General features: G+C 33.0%; 2 protein-coding genes across 2 annotated transcripts in view; one reads left to right on the forward strand and one right to left on the reverse strand.

The window, feature by feature from the left end:
• Positions 1–305: 305 nt before the first annotated feature.
• On the reverse strand, positions 306–10,990 carry LOC115877114. The gene is made up of 8 exons (XM_030893219.1): positions 10,632–10,990; positions 10,305–10,548; positions 8,203–8,634; positions 5,289–5,514; positions 4,132–4,283; positions 3,908–4,075; positions 3,760–3,852; positions 306–1,706 (listed from the first exon to the last, which is right to left on the reverse strand). The coding sequence occupies exons 2-8, from the start codon at positions 10,530–10,532 to the stop codon at positions 495–497; spliced, it is 2,511 nt and encodes an 836-aa protein (XP_030749079.1). The 5' UTR covers positions 10,533–10,548; positions 10,632–10,990; the 3' UTR covers positions 306–494.
• Positions 10,991–11,545: 555 nt separating this feature from the next.
• Positions 11,546–19,505, forward strand: part of LOC115877115 (myelin regulatory factor) — a 58,668-nt gene continuing 50,708 nt past the window's right edge. Inside the window, exon 1 of the mRNA XM_030893221.1 lies at positions 11,546–11,722. Coding sequence (XP_030749081.1) covers positions 11,686–11,722 — 37 coding nt within the window. The 5' untranslated portion in view covers positions 11,546–11,685. The remainder of the gene's footprint in view (positions 11,723–19,505) is intronic.

Here is a 19,505-nt window from a genome sequence, read left to right on the forward strand (position 1 = left end):
GAAAAGTTATTACCCTTCAAACCAGTTAAAAAATATATAGGTGGCGCCCTCTACACGTAAGAGTCATATTGACATCAAAATTAAATTTCTCATGTCAAAAAAAAACCCGCACGCCAATTTTCATCCAAATATTGACGTTACTTCATAAATTATTTGGCAAAAATCGAAATAAAATTGAAACTTCTACACCCTGTACCTCCGAAACTAATCATTTTATAACATATATTTATACGAACTTTTTTACTTATTTTTATCTGCAGAATATGCTGCCGAACTTTCCGGAATACAGTTCGGACCACCCTGTATAATAATTCTATTTCTTATAGCCGCTATTTATATATTATACCGGTTGTTTACGATTTCCTCCAATGATGGCAACACCGGCGGAAAATACACCTATAGTAAGGCGGGGCTTAATACATTGGTGTCATATTTTTGACACAATTTCCAGATTGACCTTGAACCATCATTATCCCACTTCAAACAGATTTTTGTTATATACTCTCACTGTACAATCGCAAAACCCGATGAATCAGTTCATACTGCTCGGCGTTCTGTACCATACCACCCCGGTTTAACCTAAGAGAACACAAAATAGCCAACACGTCTACGTTATTATTACTCTTTAACTGTTGAATCCCGTTTAAAATCGCCAAAAAGCACCCGGTACGACCTATTCCGGCACTACAGTGAACTACCACAGGCAGTTTGATATGCTCTGCCGATTTTTTTCGTTCGTGCCTAGTAAACTGACTCTTAAAATCGCTGATTTTGTTTAGATTTCCTAATTTCGAGTCCAGGCTACACCGATTTGAAAGAGTTTCTTTATTAAAATCCGATATAGAACCTTCCCGACTCTTATTTGTGTTAGTTTGGTCTTCCTGACATGTGACAGTTGTGGAAACCGAACATTCTTTGGTTAGGTTTTCGTTAACTACCTTTTTCCTTTGTTTGTGCGAACTTAAACCTACACTACTTTCGTTTGTACTGGTATATAAAAACTCTGTTTTACTGCGTCGAATGTCTACGGTATTAGAAAAACTAACCGTACTTTTTTCGCTAGTTACATTAAAACTAAACCTACTGTTTTCGTTAGTAGTTTTGACTACATTATTTGTACTAATACCTTGGGAAATATTGTTTTTTCTGTCACTATTACACGTGAGATCAAATTTACTGTTTCCTGCTTCTTTATTAACACAAGATTGTTCCTTTTTACTAACGTTTATACTAAAAACCTCCTCGTCATCATCATTGTTTCGTTTAGTTAGGTTAGAATCGCTCTTAATGCCTTCGATGACATCCAAAACGTCAACGGCCATCTTTAGCACTTGTTCGGGATTGGCCATCTTGTGATCCGGCCAGTTATTGAACCAATAGTGGTAGATTAACCGCGGTTCGATACTGGCGTCCGTTTTTCGAAGTTCCAAATGCCTAATTTGACATTCGTCTAGGTCTCTTTGCGTGACGTAACTTATATGGTACTTGCCGAAAGTCACGTGGTTTTTCTCCTCGAATTCGAAGATTTCTGTGTCGTATTCTGTGTAGTTTTTCTGTTCGAAGGTGAATTTGTCTCGGACCTTCGCTGTTTTGACGTATAAAAAAGACTTCTCTTCGCTGTCTGATTTTTTTCCTAGTGGAAAATAGAGTTCGCACTTGTTTCGACCTTTTTCCACCAAGCCCGTTAGCATTACGATACATTTGCACTAAAACCACAGAATTACTCTTAAATTACTAATACAGGGTGTTCAAAAAAGCGATTCCTTATTAAAAAATATGAAATACAGGATAAACTAACTAAACCTTTGAATAAGAAGACTAAGGAAGGAGCATAGCAAAAATCTTAGGTCCACCGCGAAGGGACTCAAATATGGCCGACTTAAGTTCCGGTTTATCAGTGCCGTTCTAATTTTATTTAAAAAATGTAAAACTATGATGTAGGGTAGACGTGGGGTAGACTCAATAATTTGTTTTTTTTATTTTACGTAGTGAATAAATGTTAGTAGTTATTAAAATTGTTATAAAAATATAAAATTCTAATAAAAATAGATAAGTTATAATAATTATTTATTAACACAAACATTCGATACGCTACTGAAGCAGGTAAGTCAAACTGACGTATCTGAATTCTTTGACATCTAATCTTTGACAAGTAGTAAATAAAAGCAAAAATGCAAGAAAAAAATATATAATTAGTTAATTTAAGTGAATTTCATAAATGATCGGTTTTGTATTGAACATATGTATATTATATAGTCACTTACTAGTGAAAAGTTGTTCCATTATTTCACTCGATTTTTGCCGAGATCTACCGCACACTACACAACCAACTATTTTAAAGTCTTTTTCGATAAATTGCAATAGTGTCACTGTTAATTTAAGTTCTGCCACAATTTCCATCTAGATTTACTAGCGTTATACAACTATCAGTAGTATATATCATATACCTATCTATCTATTATTATACAACTATCAGTATAAATAATAAATAACATAAAATAACCTCCGTAAAGACCGACCAATCCACAAAATTTCAAATCAACTTCAAATGTGTCAAATAAATCGTCAAACAGAACTGTCGTCAAGGATCCCCACCCTAGAGTCCTTTTTCCGCCCAGCATGCATGAATACATGGATAGCATTATGCTCCTTCCTTAGTCTCCTTATTCAAAGAACTAAACCAACCAAACCTAACCAAACTTTTTACAAAAAAAAAAAATCATTTTTAAAAGTTTAACATCTTTAAAACTATGCATTTTAAGTCCCACGTTTATAGGATTTTTCTTCCATATTTTTTGAAGAGGAATCAAACCTTAAAATTTAGCCGTGTATTTTTCGAATGCTCTGTATATGCAGGGTTGGATAACGACACGTAGAAAATTAATTTTCTACGTATATGTCAAGAACTACGGAGAAAATGTAGAATATTAAGTAGTATGTATAAAATCTGAGTACATGCTTTTTTTGTTGAATGTAATCTTTTTTTGACATACATATTATACATTTGTTAAGTAATAAATAACAATTAGGGTACTAATCAATGTGTTATTAAAGTATTTAGAATAAATATAAACTCAAAATAGGTTTCAATATGTAACAAAACTTATTTTCTACGTCTGGACATGTAGAAAATTAGTAAAATATTCTATTTACCCAACCCTGTGTATATGTAAAAAGTACTAAAAATAAGCGATACCAATTAAACTTTTAGTTACGTAATCGAGGGCGCGATTTTTAAATTAATTATTGCCAACCATGGACCTATTCAACGCCGGGCTGGCTAGCTGGAATTCAAATTTCCCGCCGGGGATTCAGATGGTAGCTCTGCTGTAAAAAATGTCAAGTTGCCACATTTATTTATTTATTTCCTGACACTGTATTCGTTTTGACACTTTAGTTTGGTATTATGAGTTTTTGGTTTAAATAAGTAGTATTGTAATACTACTATTGTTAGACCCTTTTTTAGTACAAAGTGTACAAGATAGCTTATTAGCCCTTGCAAAAAACTCATAGCAACCTTATTAGAATATTTTGAACAGAAAAGCGGTAGTAACGGCCTTTTATGTCCCTTAAATGCTGTTAAGAAGGTGAGTTTCGTTGATGTAGATAATAACTGTTTATATATTTATAATTAATTTATTTTTGTTTCCTAAAATATATTGATTAAAAGAAAATACGTAAAAGTGGGCAACGCTGTACCGGTCAAGCTTAATCACGTGACTAAAAGTTTATTTGGTATGATCTATATGTAAAATTTACCTGTGAATACCAGACCATTTCCCAAAAATCCGTACAGGTATTGGACAATGGACCCTGTGTAGCGATATATGCGGTTTCAGTATAGTCGGGACCCTAAAAAATGTCATTATGTTAAATAAGTTAAAAAAAAAACAGAAAATAACCTCACTTTTATGTAATTTGCATGTATATATCCCCCAACTGGTAAAGGTACCCTACTATGTTCATTTGGCAGTACCCCTTTATACCTATTTTTGCTCTGACTGCCAGAAACGTAACATTTTTCCTGCAAATTAAGTGGTACTTCCCAAAATTCCTGATGTAGTTTTGGTACTCTCTGAAACGTACATTTTAATTTAAAAAAAACAACTCTAATTGTAGAGTCTCTTTTACCTCACAAACTTGTTTTAGTTTTGGTATAGATAAAATATTTCCCGCTGTTTGTAAATACTGGATGTTCTGTAAATGAAGCTTAAAATCATCTGATAAAAGCTGAGATGCTTCTAGGTCGGGCTGTCTGGGAAACACTGCCTTTCGACTGTTTCCTGAGAAAAAAAAAAGAAAAAAATATAAAGGGAGCGTCCATAAATTACTTAAGCGTTTTTTGAAAATTTTTTGATGTGTAAAAATATGATGTAGCGTAGACTCAATAATTGAGTTTGTTGTCTTATTTTACTTTGTCAATAAATGTTGGTAGTTATTAAAATTGTTATAAAAATACATAACTCTAATAAGAATAGATAAGTTATAATAATTATTTATTAACACGAACATCCGATACGCTACTGAAGCAGGTAAGTCAAATTGATGTATCTAAATTCTTTGACATCTAATCTTAGGCAAGTTTAAACAAAAGCAAAAATGCAAAAAAAAACATAATTAGTTAATTTTATGTGAATTTCATTAATGATCGGTTTACTGATAGTCGCTTACAGCGCAGCGGATAAAGAATACTGTACCGTAGTTCTGCTTTCAGTCGACAGAGTGGGTTGTCGTCGGAGACAGTGTTGCCAGAACTACAGATTAATTCGTAGATTTACGGACTTTGGGTACAGTACGCTAATAATACGAATTTTCTATCATTAAACAATTTAATATAAGATTATATGATTAAACAAATAATGGCGCCAGAGTTGGCTTGGAAATGAAGATCGCTGTTATTTTATATGTAAAATATTATGGTAAATGTCAATAGTCTTCATTTTCAAACAAACTAAACGATTTTTGTTGTTTATTCTATGTTTAACACGAATAAATTTTCAATACATAAACGCGGATTTTTCCTCCAAAGATATTTTCGTCAAACGTATTACAGATATTACACATTTTAAAATGGCAACACTGTCGCTTTCAGTTCCACACCGTCTTCGATATGCCTTTGCTAGCCGAAATGGAAAAAATGAGTGTTTTATGCGTTGGCCGCAGAACGAGTGGTGGCTCCACCGTATAGCACTTGAGACGTAAGGGAAAATCAAATCAGCCTTGTCACGAATTTGCCCAATAGGTTGCATATCTTCCCAATTGTTTCAATCAACGCTATCACCACTCACCTTTGCAATTCCTTAGCTCCAAAGATTCCTTACTTTCGTTTTCACAAAATCCACAGGGCGGTACATAAAGATTCTCGTTTGACAGCGATTTTCTTCTGGACTTTGAACAGCAACTGCAACGCTTCAAGTTTTGGCATCTAGCTTTACACGACATCACCTTAGGAACGGATTCGTAGATTGTACAATTCCCACAAGCCTCCTGTGATTTTCTTCGATCTGAGTTAACCTATAAACACAATATACAGTATAAAAAATGTACAGTGTGTCCCATTTTCGTGTGTTTTAAAGGGTTTCTCGCTTATGAGTAGAGATACAAAGATGCGGGTTGCACATCACTGTGCTACTTTTTTATGAAACTAAAGTTGTTATACGGAGATTTGTTCTAGCCCTCTTAGTTCCTGAAATACAGGGTGAATTTGTAATGGTTGCATTTTTTGACTCCTCTTGTATACCGGGTTCGTCTCAAAAGTGGCTCAACCCTATAGCTTTTTTGTTTTTTCAGGTAAAAAAACGAGATTTGGTATGTTAGTATATGACATAAATTAGGATTGATTGACATATTCAATTGTTTTTGGTTACTTCCTGTTTCACAGGAAACGATGACAACTTTTGATTTTTCAATGGCACCCTCCGTATATTTTTATTTTATTCAATAGAAAATGACACTCTGAATAGAATGACATATCATATGTCAACTTTTGACATTTTCGCATATGGTTTACTTGAAATTGTAGCATGCGGATCATAAGGACAATTTGACTCGAAATGCCAAGTGTGTGGTACCAATTTAATCTCAAAAAATGCTTATTCCAAATATGCTAATGAGCCACGCTTGTTCCATTTGAAAAAATTGAGATATGATAAAAAATCGATTTGGGCATCTTTTAACTGGCCAGGAAAGACACTAACAACATTAGACGATCAAATCTATTTTTCCAAGGCTTTTTGATTATAAATTATTAGTGTTTTTAACACAGCCATCGTTTCAGAAATTTAAAATACAATTTTGTTTTATAGTTCAGTCATTGGGGATACAGTTAGGAAAAAAGTCCGGGAGTTTTGCAACTTTGCAGGTTTATAGGTTTTGGGGTCCCTAACTAAAATCCATAAAATGCACATTTTCAGACTTGCCGCCGGCGCCGCCATCTTGCCAAGATGGCGCCCAAAATCGGTATTTTGTGAATATCTCGAAAACTATGCGTTTTTTGCGAAAATTTGAGGAGAGCAAAATTAAAGATAATAAAATTACCTATAAAAAGGTTTTACGAAAATTTTCGCTAAAGTCAACCGTTCAGGCACAAAATCCCTGGAAATTTTAGAATTTTGCGTAAAATATGATATATTACGTATAGTCGATTTTCCGAAATCAAATGTCGATTAGGGTTCACTAAAACTAGTTTTAGTTTAGTTTTATTCAATTTTGTCATAAAACAGTGGCGTATCATTAATTCGCTCATTAATTTATGAATAATTATTTTTAATTATTGAAAATGTGTACTTGTTTTCACACCACCCAAGAGGTAAAGTACATGGCACGTTTATTTTAACGTGGCCTCCCCGGAGGCCTACTCCACTAGGTAAATTAAAAACTTTAACTTATTTGCACAAGCCCGACGGATCTGGCTCATTGATGTCAAAGTCGATCGTGTCTGCTGTGGTGGGCTCATCAGGGTGGTCTCTCAATACGTCCAACTCTTCATCTTCAGCCGCCAGAGGGATATCTACAGGCAAGTCCAACTCCTCTTCATCGGATTCGTCGAGTGACACTTCAGTGACGTTGTCACAGGATTTCCCATTGCAGTATGCACAAATCATTGAACATTTTAATCCTGCTTTTCTGCATCCGCAGGCTTTACCATAGTTGTTGGCTTTGCATTTACAGGATAAAAATGCCAACAGAGATTTTGGAGCTGGATCTTTCAACGTTGTGACTGGAGTAATGCCTGTTTTTGTTTTCTTCCAACCCCATTCTTCGGCATCTTTGGTACAACCAGACCAATGCTGAACCTGGTGGTAAGTTCGCAATAAATGCTATCCAGCACGACAATTAATTATTCATAAATTAATGAACGAATTAATGATACGCCACTGTTTCATGACAAAACTGAAGAAACTAAACTAAAACTAGTTTTAGTGAACCCTAATCGACATTTGATTTCGGAAAATCGACTATACATAATATATCATATTTTACGCAAAATTGTAAAATTTCCAGGGATTTTGTGCCTAAACAGTTGACTTAGGCGAAAATTTTCATAAGTCTGGAAATGTGCATTTTATGGATTTTAGTTAGGAACCCCAAAACCTATAAACCTGCAAAGTTTCAAAACTTCCAGACTTTTTTCCAAGCAGGCCCCTTTTTTGATCCCCAATGACTGAATTATTAAGAGAAAATGCCAACAGTTGACATATGATATGTCAATCTATTCAGAGCGTCATTTTCTATCAAATAAAGTAAAAAAATACTGAAGGCGCTATTTAAAAATCAAAAGTTGTAGTCATTTCCGGTGAAACAGGAAGTGGCCGAAAAGAATTGAATACGTCAATCAGTCCTAATTTATGTCATATACTAACATACCAATTCTCGTTTTCTTATCTGAAAAAATAAAAAAGTTATAGGGGGTGAGTCACTTTTGAGACGCACCCGGTATAGGTTATCTTACAACTATCGAATAGTTGAAAAATGTGTCCCATAGAGTTTTTCACGTAGCATTCAGTGACGTAACTATTTTTTCGCTGTGAGCTGTCATTCTGGAAATATGACCCAAACTTATGATTTTTTTTAAATGGGACACCCTGTATATTTTTATTAATTTATTAGCCTTCTTATAAGAGGTAAATAATAAATCTTATTTTTACGTGAGGATGGCACGTTTTTTGAAACACCCTGTATAAAATTAAAATTTTTCCTTACCTTAGCTTCACATTTCTTCACGCAAACACACTGTTGTGCAGTGCTCATCGAGCTCAAATACAAATTAGACACGCTTTTCGCAGTGTTCAACCTGCTCAACGGCACTGGCTTCACTTCAGTTATATTTTGTGAAGAGCCTAAATCTATTGTGAGACTGGCATTGGAACCTCTGCGTTCCAAAAGTCCCTTGGCACGTATTTTCTGGGGCTCCGGAGTGGGGCAATCGGAGAAATCCTGTAGGGCATTGATTTCCGGTAGCGTTTTCAGTGTTTGGGAGCCGCTAATGCTGTTGTTCGATGCGAATTTTTTCAGGTTCGAACTGAAACTCGGGGCTAGTGTGCTTTTGGGTGCGCCGTCGTCGAAATCGCATGATAGTTTCTGCTTGAACTGTCTTTTGGGGGTGTTGGGCATAGAAAAAACATCACGTGATACCTGAAAAGTAAACAAATAAATATTGAGTAAAAGAAAATTTGCACATTTTTTGAAATTAGGACGATGGCTGAACAGTCTTTATTTACATATCATCCCGATCAAACATCGTTTTCGACAAAAATCGATGATGCCAAATTTCAGCGGATTGCCTTAGATCTAAGGCTTGTATTTGAAAAAGAAGTTTGTTATTAATGTTTTTTCGGTACCTACAGAAACTGCGTACTAAATATATGTGTAGGTATATCGTTTTTTAGTTAAAATACATAGATTATACATTTGAAATTATTTTTAGTTTTCTAATTAAATCAAATTTATTAGGGAAGTAACTGTGACAACGCTGGTTCAGGAGGACTGCAGTGGGATTCTGCGGTGGGATTCTGTAAGCTCCGTAGCAAGAAATTTCCTGTCTAGCCTATGCTATTTGTATACGATTGATGAGTCACTAGACAAGAGAAGTGTTTACAGAATCGGGCCCCTGTTTGGTTTTTATGGGTTTTACGATGTTTTTAATACGAAGAGTAAAAATGACTCCAACTTTTGACGCATTCATTCAAATTATGTTTAACAGTGTTGCCGCGCAGTGTTTTTGAACTATTGTATTTTTCAAGTAATTTTTACTGTTTTTCTTTGCAAAAGGACTGTTTAAAGTTTTTTTAAATATCTAAGATGGTTCGTCAGTGCTTAGTTGCACCCAAGCTTAGTCCCAACTGAAAGAGCCATATGAAATATATCTGCAAAACAATTAAAAATTTAGGAACACTTTAAATGCAAAAAACGTTCTTTTTTTAATTCTATATCTAAAACAAAACTATTATACAGGGTGTTGCATTTAAAAACATCGAGATAAGAGCATTTCAAATATCGCAATGTTGTCCACGCCATAAAAAATACACTGTATGAGATAATGTGGAGTTTCCCTTCACGGATTTACTCTGTTATCCTTGGTGTTTAGAAAAATATAGCTAAGCATTAATAAAGTTAAATTCACTACTGGTTATAGCCTCTTTTCTGACATACTGTTTTTACCAGAAGTTTCAGTAAATAAAAAATGGCATGGCAACACTGCATAGTGCTTCAAATAAAAGTAATCTACTATATACAAAATTTTCATTACCTTTTTTTGGAACACCCTGTATACAACAAAAGATTTTAAGAACATGTACTTTTATAAACCATGCAACATTTAAGTATATATATAAAACTTTGTTTCATATCTAACTTAACAAAGACAATATTGAAGTTTCTTGCACTAATGGTCCACTCTGTATATTGATTAATTACTTTATAAAATCAATCTTTATTTATTAATTAGCTGCTCCATTAGTTATCCTATCATTCAATAGCAATAACTAATATTAACCCCTATACACCACCTACAGTAACCAATCATTAACAATAAATAATATTAGTCTTCAACGGCACATAATTATTAACATTATATTTTCCCTGTAATATCTAAAAAGAAATTAAAATTGCTCTTCTTACACAATATAACAAAATCAATCTTGATTTAAATATCTTCTTTAAAAAGTTTGACATAAATTTCTCTGTAATACAAAATGGGGATCTTTTATCACCATTTTTGAAATTTACATGAGATTTTTATGTTCAGAACTTCGATCTAACTCACCATATATATATCTACGATAAAAATAACACAGAAGATTTACCTCTAATGTATTTGTTTGTGGCTGGGGCTCGCTGTCCAAACTGACTGCCTTAAGTTTTCTCGATAATGTCGGTGTTTTAGGGCTGTGCACCACCAAAACAGGTTGAGTGTCTGTTGAAAGCGTTGCTTGATCCTTTAAATCAAGAGCAGGGAAATTACGCTCTTTTTTTGTGTTATTTGTTGATGTTGATTCACTATTTTCTCTATCATCTCCTGTATTACTATCCATAACTACTTACAGTCTACTAAAAATGTCATTAAATCCATTTAATAATTAGGCATTTAAGATGAGCAACATCAAGGCTATTAAAACTCATTTGTTTATTACCTTCCTAGGTCACTGCTCACAAATAACTCAAACCAACTTAAAATAATACAGAGCCTTTAAACTTTTAGTTTCTTGCACTGTTTACCTTGATCATTTGACTGTATACTGTCTGGTGATGTCAACAGAGAAATTCTAAACATCTTTGAACTGTTTACGGGTATTTTCCTCGGGAAATTTAGGAAAACTGTGGCAAGAAAATTCAGACATTTTACACTCGAATTTGTAAACACTGGGGCTAGTAGAGTAGGTCATCAACGCTCGCTAGATTTTCTCAAAGAAACGTCAGATGATTAGATCAATAAAGCTAGAATGCATGAATGGGACGAATTATTATCAATGAGATAACCTGTTTCGGCTGATAACACGCTAAATTAGACACGGGAATCATTAAAACCAACATTTATAATTTGAATCAACACCAATATTTTCCATAAAATAATGAAAACACTACTTTTAAATGTATTTTCGACCATACTGTTTTACTGGTTGCATAGATTTAAGATTTGACGTAAATGCCATCTAATTTTTTCCTTTCATACAATTATACTTCATTCTAACTTTCATTTAAACTATTTTAATATTTTACATTATTTGTTTAGTTTATTTAGCGAATAAAAATGCATTAAAAATAAGATCTGACAAATAATTTCTAATATGGAATCACAAGATAAAAATCGTAATAAAACCGTAGTGAATTTTCATATTTTAATAAAAAAAATATTATTAATCAGTTTTTATTTGTATATTTCCTCTATATAATCTTTTAGTAGTGTTATATATTTATTATATATACCTGTATATACTAATAAAAGTCTTAAACAGTGTAATTATTTCAATATTTAACACAAACAATCATTAAAATTGTTTCCTTTTGACATTCGAATCAAGCGGGTGCGATTGAAGTTTGTGTATCTGTCAAAGAACGTGGAAAACACAGATTGCTAGATGAGGAAAAGTTCAAAAGTTTTGGTGAAAAATGTGAAAATTGTGCCGTAGTTAGTGAAACTTTTAACAAGGAAAATGTTTTACGTTATTTAAGAGTATCGATGGACAAATGGATACTATAGCTGCAGATTTATCGGCGTTTTTAGGCAAGTCTCCTCTTTATCATAGTTAAAAAAAACTTTTTAAAACAAGAACAGAAAATATTCACGAGATTGTTTTAATCTTTTGCTTGTTTCCGAGTATATGTAGAATTTTCTATTTGAATGATTTATTGGTTGTTAATATCTAGAACGCCAAAAATTACATCTTTTGTTGTATGGTTTAATAACTAAATTGGATAATACGTTCTTAAATGCAATGCTCCTTTCTTTTGCTCTAGGGGGGAGTATGCTATATTTCCCAAGCTTAAACTATTTTATCATTTAACATTATAACAACGCATGACAAAGAATATTTGTATAGTTACACAGAGATTTAAATAAAGTTCAGTAACACAAAGTTTTAGAATAACTTTTGGATGCTGTTATGTTTACATTTTCCATTATTTTGACGTGCTTGTTTAATGTAGCCCATGTATTCAACAGGTGGTCATGTAAAATCATATGATCTAGGTATCTTAATAGCTCTGTTTAATCATCTTGCAAACATCATGATTCCATGATTTAAAAACAAATATGACATTAAAAACAATTGACGTAAGTTACTGTTTTTATGAAAAAAAATATCAAAATATTTGAATAATTAGTATTTCAATAGAAGTAAAAATTAAATTTCCGTAAATATAACTCAGTTAAACAATTATTTAGGATGTCCATTTAAATGATTAGTGTTAATATCACAGTAAGTAATAAGATTTAAACACAAATGTAATTGTGGTAATGATTTTAAATTAAGTAGCCTGGAAATAAGTCTGAAAAGTTAAATTTATAGTTATTTGTAATAGTAGGGAGGGCCAAGTTGCTAAATATGGATTTACTTGAGTTATTGTGAAAATTAGGGCTCAAGTTTCGTTTACTTGAAATCCGTTATGTAAGAAAGTAAGAAATATTCTTTCTTTATTTAGTATTTGGAAGCCTTTTCGAATAATGTCATAACTATTTTTCTGCGGAAATGCATTATTTTGAGTTTTTCAACTTTAGAACTGCTGAATAAAAATAAAAAATAGCTGAAACCAGTTACATGAAAACACGTATCTGTTTTTCATTCTAGAAATTTTTCTAAACATAGACATGCAAAATATTTCTTGCGGAAGTGTACCATGTTCATTTATTGATAAAATATTTAAAGATTTGAAAAGTACTCGGCAATTGGAATTCTTAAACAGCCGCGTTTTATGATTGCTTTGGATAGGTTTGTTTTGTTTTGGTTTGGTTTATTGGTTCATTTTTGTTTTTTTCTCGGTACGGTATTTACTGTCCTCCATTCACGCAGTTGTGCAGCTCTGAACTGTTTTGAAATTGAGTCATAAAGTTCAGAACTGTTCCGCGCCATATGGAGGCACCAGACTATCGGCGCACAGCTCCTTTCAGAACCGTTCTGAGCTTAGATTAACAATAAAATCGAAATCAAAATGAAATTTCTACACCCTGTATCTCCGAAACTAAGCATTTAAGGACATGGTACAAAGAATACAAGGTATGATATTGCGCAGGTTGGTCGCTACGTCACAGGTGATAACAGGCGTTATTGGTCAGCACGCTCCGCGCGCCAGTTCAAATCGTCAAGATATTGTTATAAACCTGTTTTTTTGTTTATATACCGTCATTGAATTATCGCTAAGCAAGTTACTGTGGAGCAGTGCATAAGGAGTCGGGCTAGGAAGCGAGAGACCGGAGTTCGAATCTCGGCCGGAACATCACTTTTTATTTATTTTTTTTTAAATACTGTTGTATTCTATAGTTTACATTTTTGTAGTATAAAAAAAGAACTATTTATTCTGTTATTTTTTAATCTCCGTTATTAATATAAATTGATTGTTAGTACAATACCTCATTTAATATAAAATAATATTCTACTTTTTGAAATGTATCGGGCCCTAATTGTACCTAAAAGTAATATATTTTTAGTGATATACCATATTGTAAACTATTTAATATTTTAGTCACTTAAAAAGTTAATTTGCATTGAATAATTGCCTACCATTAAAGGAAATTTGAGCTATATAATCCTTGATGGGCATATTCTGGGTATGCAAATACTTCCTTTAAATTTTGGGTGTCGTTCAACCGATTTATTCTCAAAACCAGAAACTTCTACATATAAAAAGAAGCAGAGGTCACTAATTATAATAAACTTCACCCTTGGTATTACTTCCACTAATTATAATAAACTTCACCCTTAGAATTACTTCTATCACAATTACAATACGTTCATCTGCATTGGCATTTTCTACTTTTCGATGGGAAACAATAAACTTCCCAATATTTTTTAAATGATGTAACAATTCCTCTTGTGGTTACTTTTCCATAGATATCCTCAACTCTGTCCTCATGTGAATTCAGAGGCAATGAAAATGAAAATTATTTACCATAAACATCGCAAACTAAAAACCTAATAAACAATTTTATACCGAATATAGAAATAAATTCAGTATTCTTACCTATCGTCCAAATCCATGTTAATAGATAATTATTATTTTTAAATATATTTTTGGAACTGCTGGTTTTAGTAATTATTAAATTAAACGAACTAAAAAGTCTTAAAAATAAACAATTCTTAACCATAACCCCAAAAGTGCAGATCTCCTGTCAACTTTCTTTATTTTTTATTTATTCATTATTTTCCTAGTGACGTCACAGGTGGTATGCGCGAACTGAACGAAATTGGAGCCGCTATCGATCATACCTTGTATTCTTTGTACCATGATTTAAGGACATACATTTATATGAACTTTTTTACTTATTTTTCCTGTAGAATATGCTTTCCGGAATACAGTTCGGACCACCCTGTATATGGGATGGGATGTTTTGTTGTGTTATGTTAGGATGGGAAGTTATTTCAAGTTAAAATAAACATTACCCTTTTTTTTTCGTAAAATGGTCCTCCTAGTAATTTGTAATTACTACATTTTTAGTTTTTTGTAAAAAAAAACGCTACGTTTCCCCTTAGTGTTATTCTGGCTCACTTGTTAAATCACAAAATCTCAGCTTAGGCTCCCGTACTATAACAGCTTAACCATTAAAAAAGTGTGTATTATCCTTAAAGCTCTCCATGGAATGCATTACATGTTTGTGAAATGGGATTGTCCGTATACATATAAAGGTAAAAAAAAAGTGTATTTAAATAGGTTTTATTATTGAAGGTCATCTAACTCTGATTTCAGATGATATTAAATGAAACTTGATTCTGTGATTTTTTATTAGATGCACTTACATACCGGGTGTTTCTCAAAAGTGGCTCACCACTATAACTTCTTTATTTTTTCAGATGAAAAACGAGATTTACTTTATTAGTATATGACATAAATTAGGATTGATTGACGTATTCAGTTGTTTTGGGTCACTTCCTGTTTCACCGGTAATGACTTTTGATTTTTAAATGACATATCATAGATTGACAGTGGATTGACATAGAAATGACATATCGTAGATCAACTTTTGATATTCTCATTTAAAAAAATTGGCGCGGGGAGGCACGTATAAAGGCACGCCCATACTAAAATATGTTAATAAAAGTTGGTGGGCAGTTCTTTTAGTTTCAAAGTAAAGGAATTTTTCCAATTTTGGTCCGCGGTTATTTTCCCTATCCGTCACCTGGGGTCGCGTCCGATGGGAGTTTGCAGTTCTCCACACGGATTTTCTCAAAAACGGACTATGGAAACACGGAATATCTCAAAAACTGCGACTTTGACTGATTTTGATGTTATTACAAATTTTGTTGCAAATATTATTCCTAATCTTAAATTGAAAACCGCGTTTCGCTAGCTACTGTAATTTTGGAGTTACGATTTTTAAAAATTTTTAACCCCCTTGGTGACGCCATAAAAAATACTCTGTATAGGATAATGTAAATTTTTCTACACGAATTTATTCTGTTATCCTTCGTGTTTCGGAAAATATAGCTAAGTATTAACCTTGATTATGAATATATTCACTCACGTTTTTTATCACTTTTCGGATATAAAGCTTTTAAACAAAGTTTTAGTAAATAAGAAATAGATTGGCAACAGCGCAGAGTGCTTCAAATAAAAATAGTGTACTATATGCAATATTTTATGCCGAATCCAAATATTTACAGAAAAATGGGGGGTGCAATCTAAAAAAAAATTATCGTAACTTTTTTATGCGACACCCGGTATACAACGAAACATATTTAGGATATGCCCCTTTAGAAACTATGCAACATCTGTATAAAACTTTTTTTCATATTTTCGACAACATCGACGTTATTGGACTTCCTCGCACTAATGGGCCACCCTGTATGTTAATAAGAATATGCTAGTATAAATTATACCATTCAGGTGCGTGCTGTGTGGGTAATTTGTCTAAATGATTGATATTAATCAACGCCAAATCGTTTTGTTTCTATTTTTATGGTTGGTTTGTTTGGGGTTGTTACAGAGGGTGGTTTTGTCATATACAGGGTGAGTTTCCTACGATGTTCTCTCTCTCTCTCTCTATGGGTATCTCGGAAACTACTGGAGATACAGAGTCGCTTAAATGGGGAAAGAATTGCAGTTTTGTGGGGTCATAAATATGCGCCTTTCAGATTTTTGAAAAAGTTCATGGCTTACTAGATATTTCGAAAAAAACAAATTTCGGCTATTTTAAAAATTGTCCCTAATTCCATTATAAGCTATTTTGGACAAAAAGTTTTCAGATAAAAGTTGTAGATAATCACATCCTTTATGAGACTGTGTCCTCCGTTTTCTTCTAAAGCCTGTCATTTTTGACATATGTTTTTTTAAATGGAAACCATAGTTGGCCATGACTTCATAAAAAGCGCCATTTTTTAAGCGTTTCAGCGATATAAGCTATAATATGTTTTCTTCGAAAAATTACTGAGTTATAGCCATTTCTTATCATTTTTAAACAATTTCACTTAGTTAGCCATGGAAACAAGTTTAATCGTCTTTGCTTTCAGAAATGTGAAGCTGTCACATCCAAACTTTGTAAATTAAAATAAGCAAAAATTGTAAATATGAATATTTCAAATGAAGAAAAGCGTGTAGGATTATTGGTTCAACTTTTCTTGACCATACATTTTCGAGGATACGTTGACCAGTGAACGTTACTTACGTTTTTTAGAGAACGGTTTTCAAGACATGTTAGGAAAGTTAAATTTAATTATAGCCAATTCTTATCTTTCTTGACTAATTTCAATTAGATTGCATTCTGTTATGATTTATAACTTATAAAAAGTCAGAATATATTACTAAACGGTTCCTTACAATTTACATTACACAAACTTAAACTTAAAAAAATAATATCACTGCATACACTTTAAGTTATTTTAGAAAATGTTCAAAAAATCCGCCATTGTTTTGAGTTGCATCTTTTTAAAACTGAATTACTACCTATTCTCATAGAAGGACCGGTCGACTTAATTAAACTTCTCTAGTACCGCCACTCGAGAGCAACGATGATTGAACTTGTTTCCATGGCTAACTAAGTGAAATTGTTAAAAAATTATAAGAATAGGCTATAACTCAGTAATTTTTCGAAGAAAACATATTATAGCTTATATCACTGAAAAGCTTAAAAAATGGCGCTTTTTATGAAGTCATCGCCAACTATGGTTTCCATTTAAAAAAACATATGTTTGTGTCTTATGTCAAAAATGACCGGCATTAGAAGAAAACGTAGGGCAGAGTCTCATTAAGGATGTGATTATCTACAACTTTTTGTCTGAAATAGCTTATAAAGAAATTAGGGACAATTTTTAAAATAGCCAAAATTGTTTTTTTCGAAATATCTAGTAAGCCATGAACTTTTTCAAAAATCTCAAAGGCGCATATTTATGACCCCACAAAACTGCAATTCTTTCCCCATTTAACTGACTCTCTATTTCCAGTAGTTTCCGAGATACTCATAGAGAACAGCGTAGGAAACTCACCCTGTATTTTAGTATTTTTTTGCTTCTATTGTATGCATGTTTAGATTTTTTTGGATATCACAATTTAAATAGGCACCTACTTGTTTAACCGAAATAGGTATTTTCTTGTGATTTTCTCAGTTTTTTAAATTCCTTTTTAAAGAGTTTTTTAGGAGTATTCGCCATTTACCATAAAACCATATAAAAACCATATAAATTATAAAGCACTGTAATCACAAAACTTCAATCTATTTCCGTATTGTAACGGAATTTTAAATTATGTCTTTATTTTCGAGAAAATTTAGTCCAAACATAAGGAGTATTTTGTTGATGTTTGACCATCAAAATCTTAAAAATAAAGATGTCTAAAAATGTGCTACAATACGGATATAGTATAATCCTTTATCTTTAATTTCCTCCTTCATTTGTGTAAAAATACCTAGCCAATCCTTAGAGTCAATCTATATCTATATTAATATCCTCTAATATATAAAATCCTTAAGTGACTGACATACTGACTAATCACGATCCTGCTCAAACCACTCAACGTAAGAAGCTCAATTTTGGCATACAGGTTGATCCTAGGGTGTAGAGGTTCGATAAGAAGGGATTTTTCGAAATTCCAGTTCCAAGAGGGTGAAACCTAAAGCGCTTGACGTAAAAAGCGGATTTTTGGAAAACAGATTGACTTTAGGGTGTAGAGGTTTTTTTTTCCACAATAAGGGGCCGTCCTCTGCCGGAAACACTGCGACCTGTGAGGTCTATTGTGTTTGTCCCCTTTCTATATCTGCACCCATTCTCCTATCCCTGTGCCCTGCACTAACTTATGCAGGTCCTTGATAGGATGGGAGCATAGTTCCTCCGGTTCTAGCCTAGCTTTCCCAAATAAAAAGTGTCGCTTGCGATCCAGAGCCTCGCAGTGACATATTATGTGCTCCGCTGTTTCAGGATCTTTATCGCAGAGTCTGCAGCAAAGACTTCCTTGATACAGATTGAGCTTGTTCAGGTAACACTTGACAGCCATATGTCCTGTCAAGAGGCCTGTTGTAATCCGCAATTTATTCCTGCTAAGCATTAGCAGTTCTTTTGCGGTTTTGGAGCTAGGTCCTTGGATAAAAGCCTAGCTGTGCCTGTGCCCCTGTCTGTTTCTCCAGTGGACATTCTGGGTGTAGAGGTTGGATAAGAAGGGATTTTTCGAAACTCGAATTTTAAGAGGGTGAAATTATCCCTCAAATATTAAAATATTTTTTATTTAAAAACCGGTGAGTTTTTCGAAAAAACTCTTAAACACGTATATTTTATTTTGTTGTTTTACATATTTTAAGATTTTTATAAATTTATACAGGGTGTTTCATAAAATATGACCATTGAGTAATCACGATTCTGCTTAAACTGCTTGATGTTTAAAGCTGATTTTTGGCAAACGGATTGACTGTGAGGTGTAGAGGTTCGATAAGGAGGGGTTTCTTGAATCTCAAATTCCAAGAGGGCGAAAACGCCCCTCAAATATTACAATATTTGTTATTTAAAAAACGGTTAGTCTTTCGGGAAAACGCTTGGGCAAGCATAATTTATTTGGTTTTTTACATATTTTGAAATTTTTTAAAAAATCATACAAGGTGTTCCAAAAAGTTGGGTAATTTCTTAACCACGATTCTGCTTAAACTGCTTGACGTAAAAAACTTATTTTTGGCAAACGGATTTTTCGAAAGTCAAATTTCAACGAGATGAAACTACCCCTGAAATATTACCAAGTTATATAATAATATCGCCATATTGTTTTTTCTCAGCATGCTGACATAAATGTGAGAAAATTTTATCCAGTTTTTATGTTAATGGAAATTCTTGCTTTGCTTTATCATCACCATTACAAATGATTAATTCGATGCGAACGAA

This window comes from Sitophilus oryzae, unplaced genomic scaffold, assembly GCF_002938485.1.
Source record: "Sitophilus oryzae breed Bouriz unplaced genomic scaffold, Soryzae_2.0 scaffold_1442_pilon_pilon, whole genome shotgun sequence".
In the NCBI taxonomy this organism is placed as follows: domain Eukaryota; kingdom Metazoa; phylum Arthropoda; class Insecta; order Coleoptera; family Curculionidae; genus Sitophilus; species Sitophilus oryzae.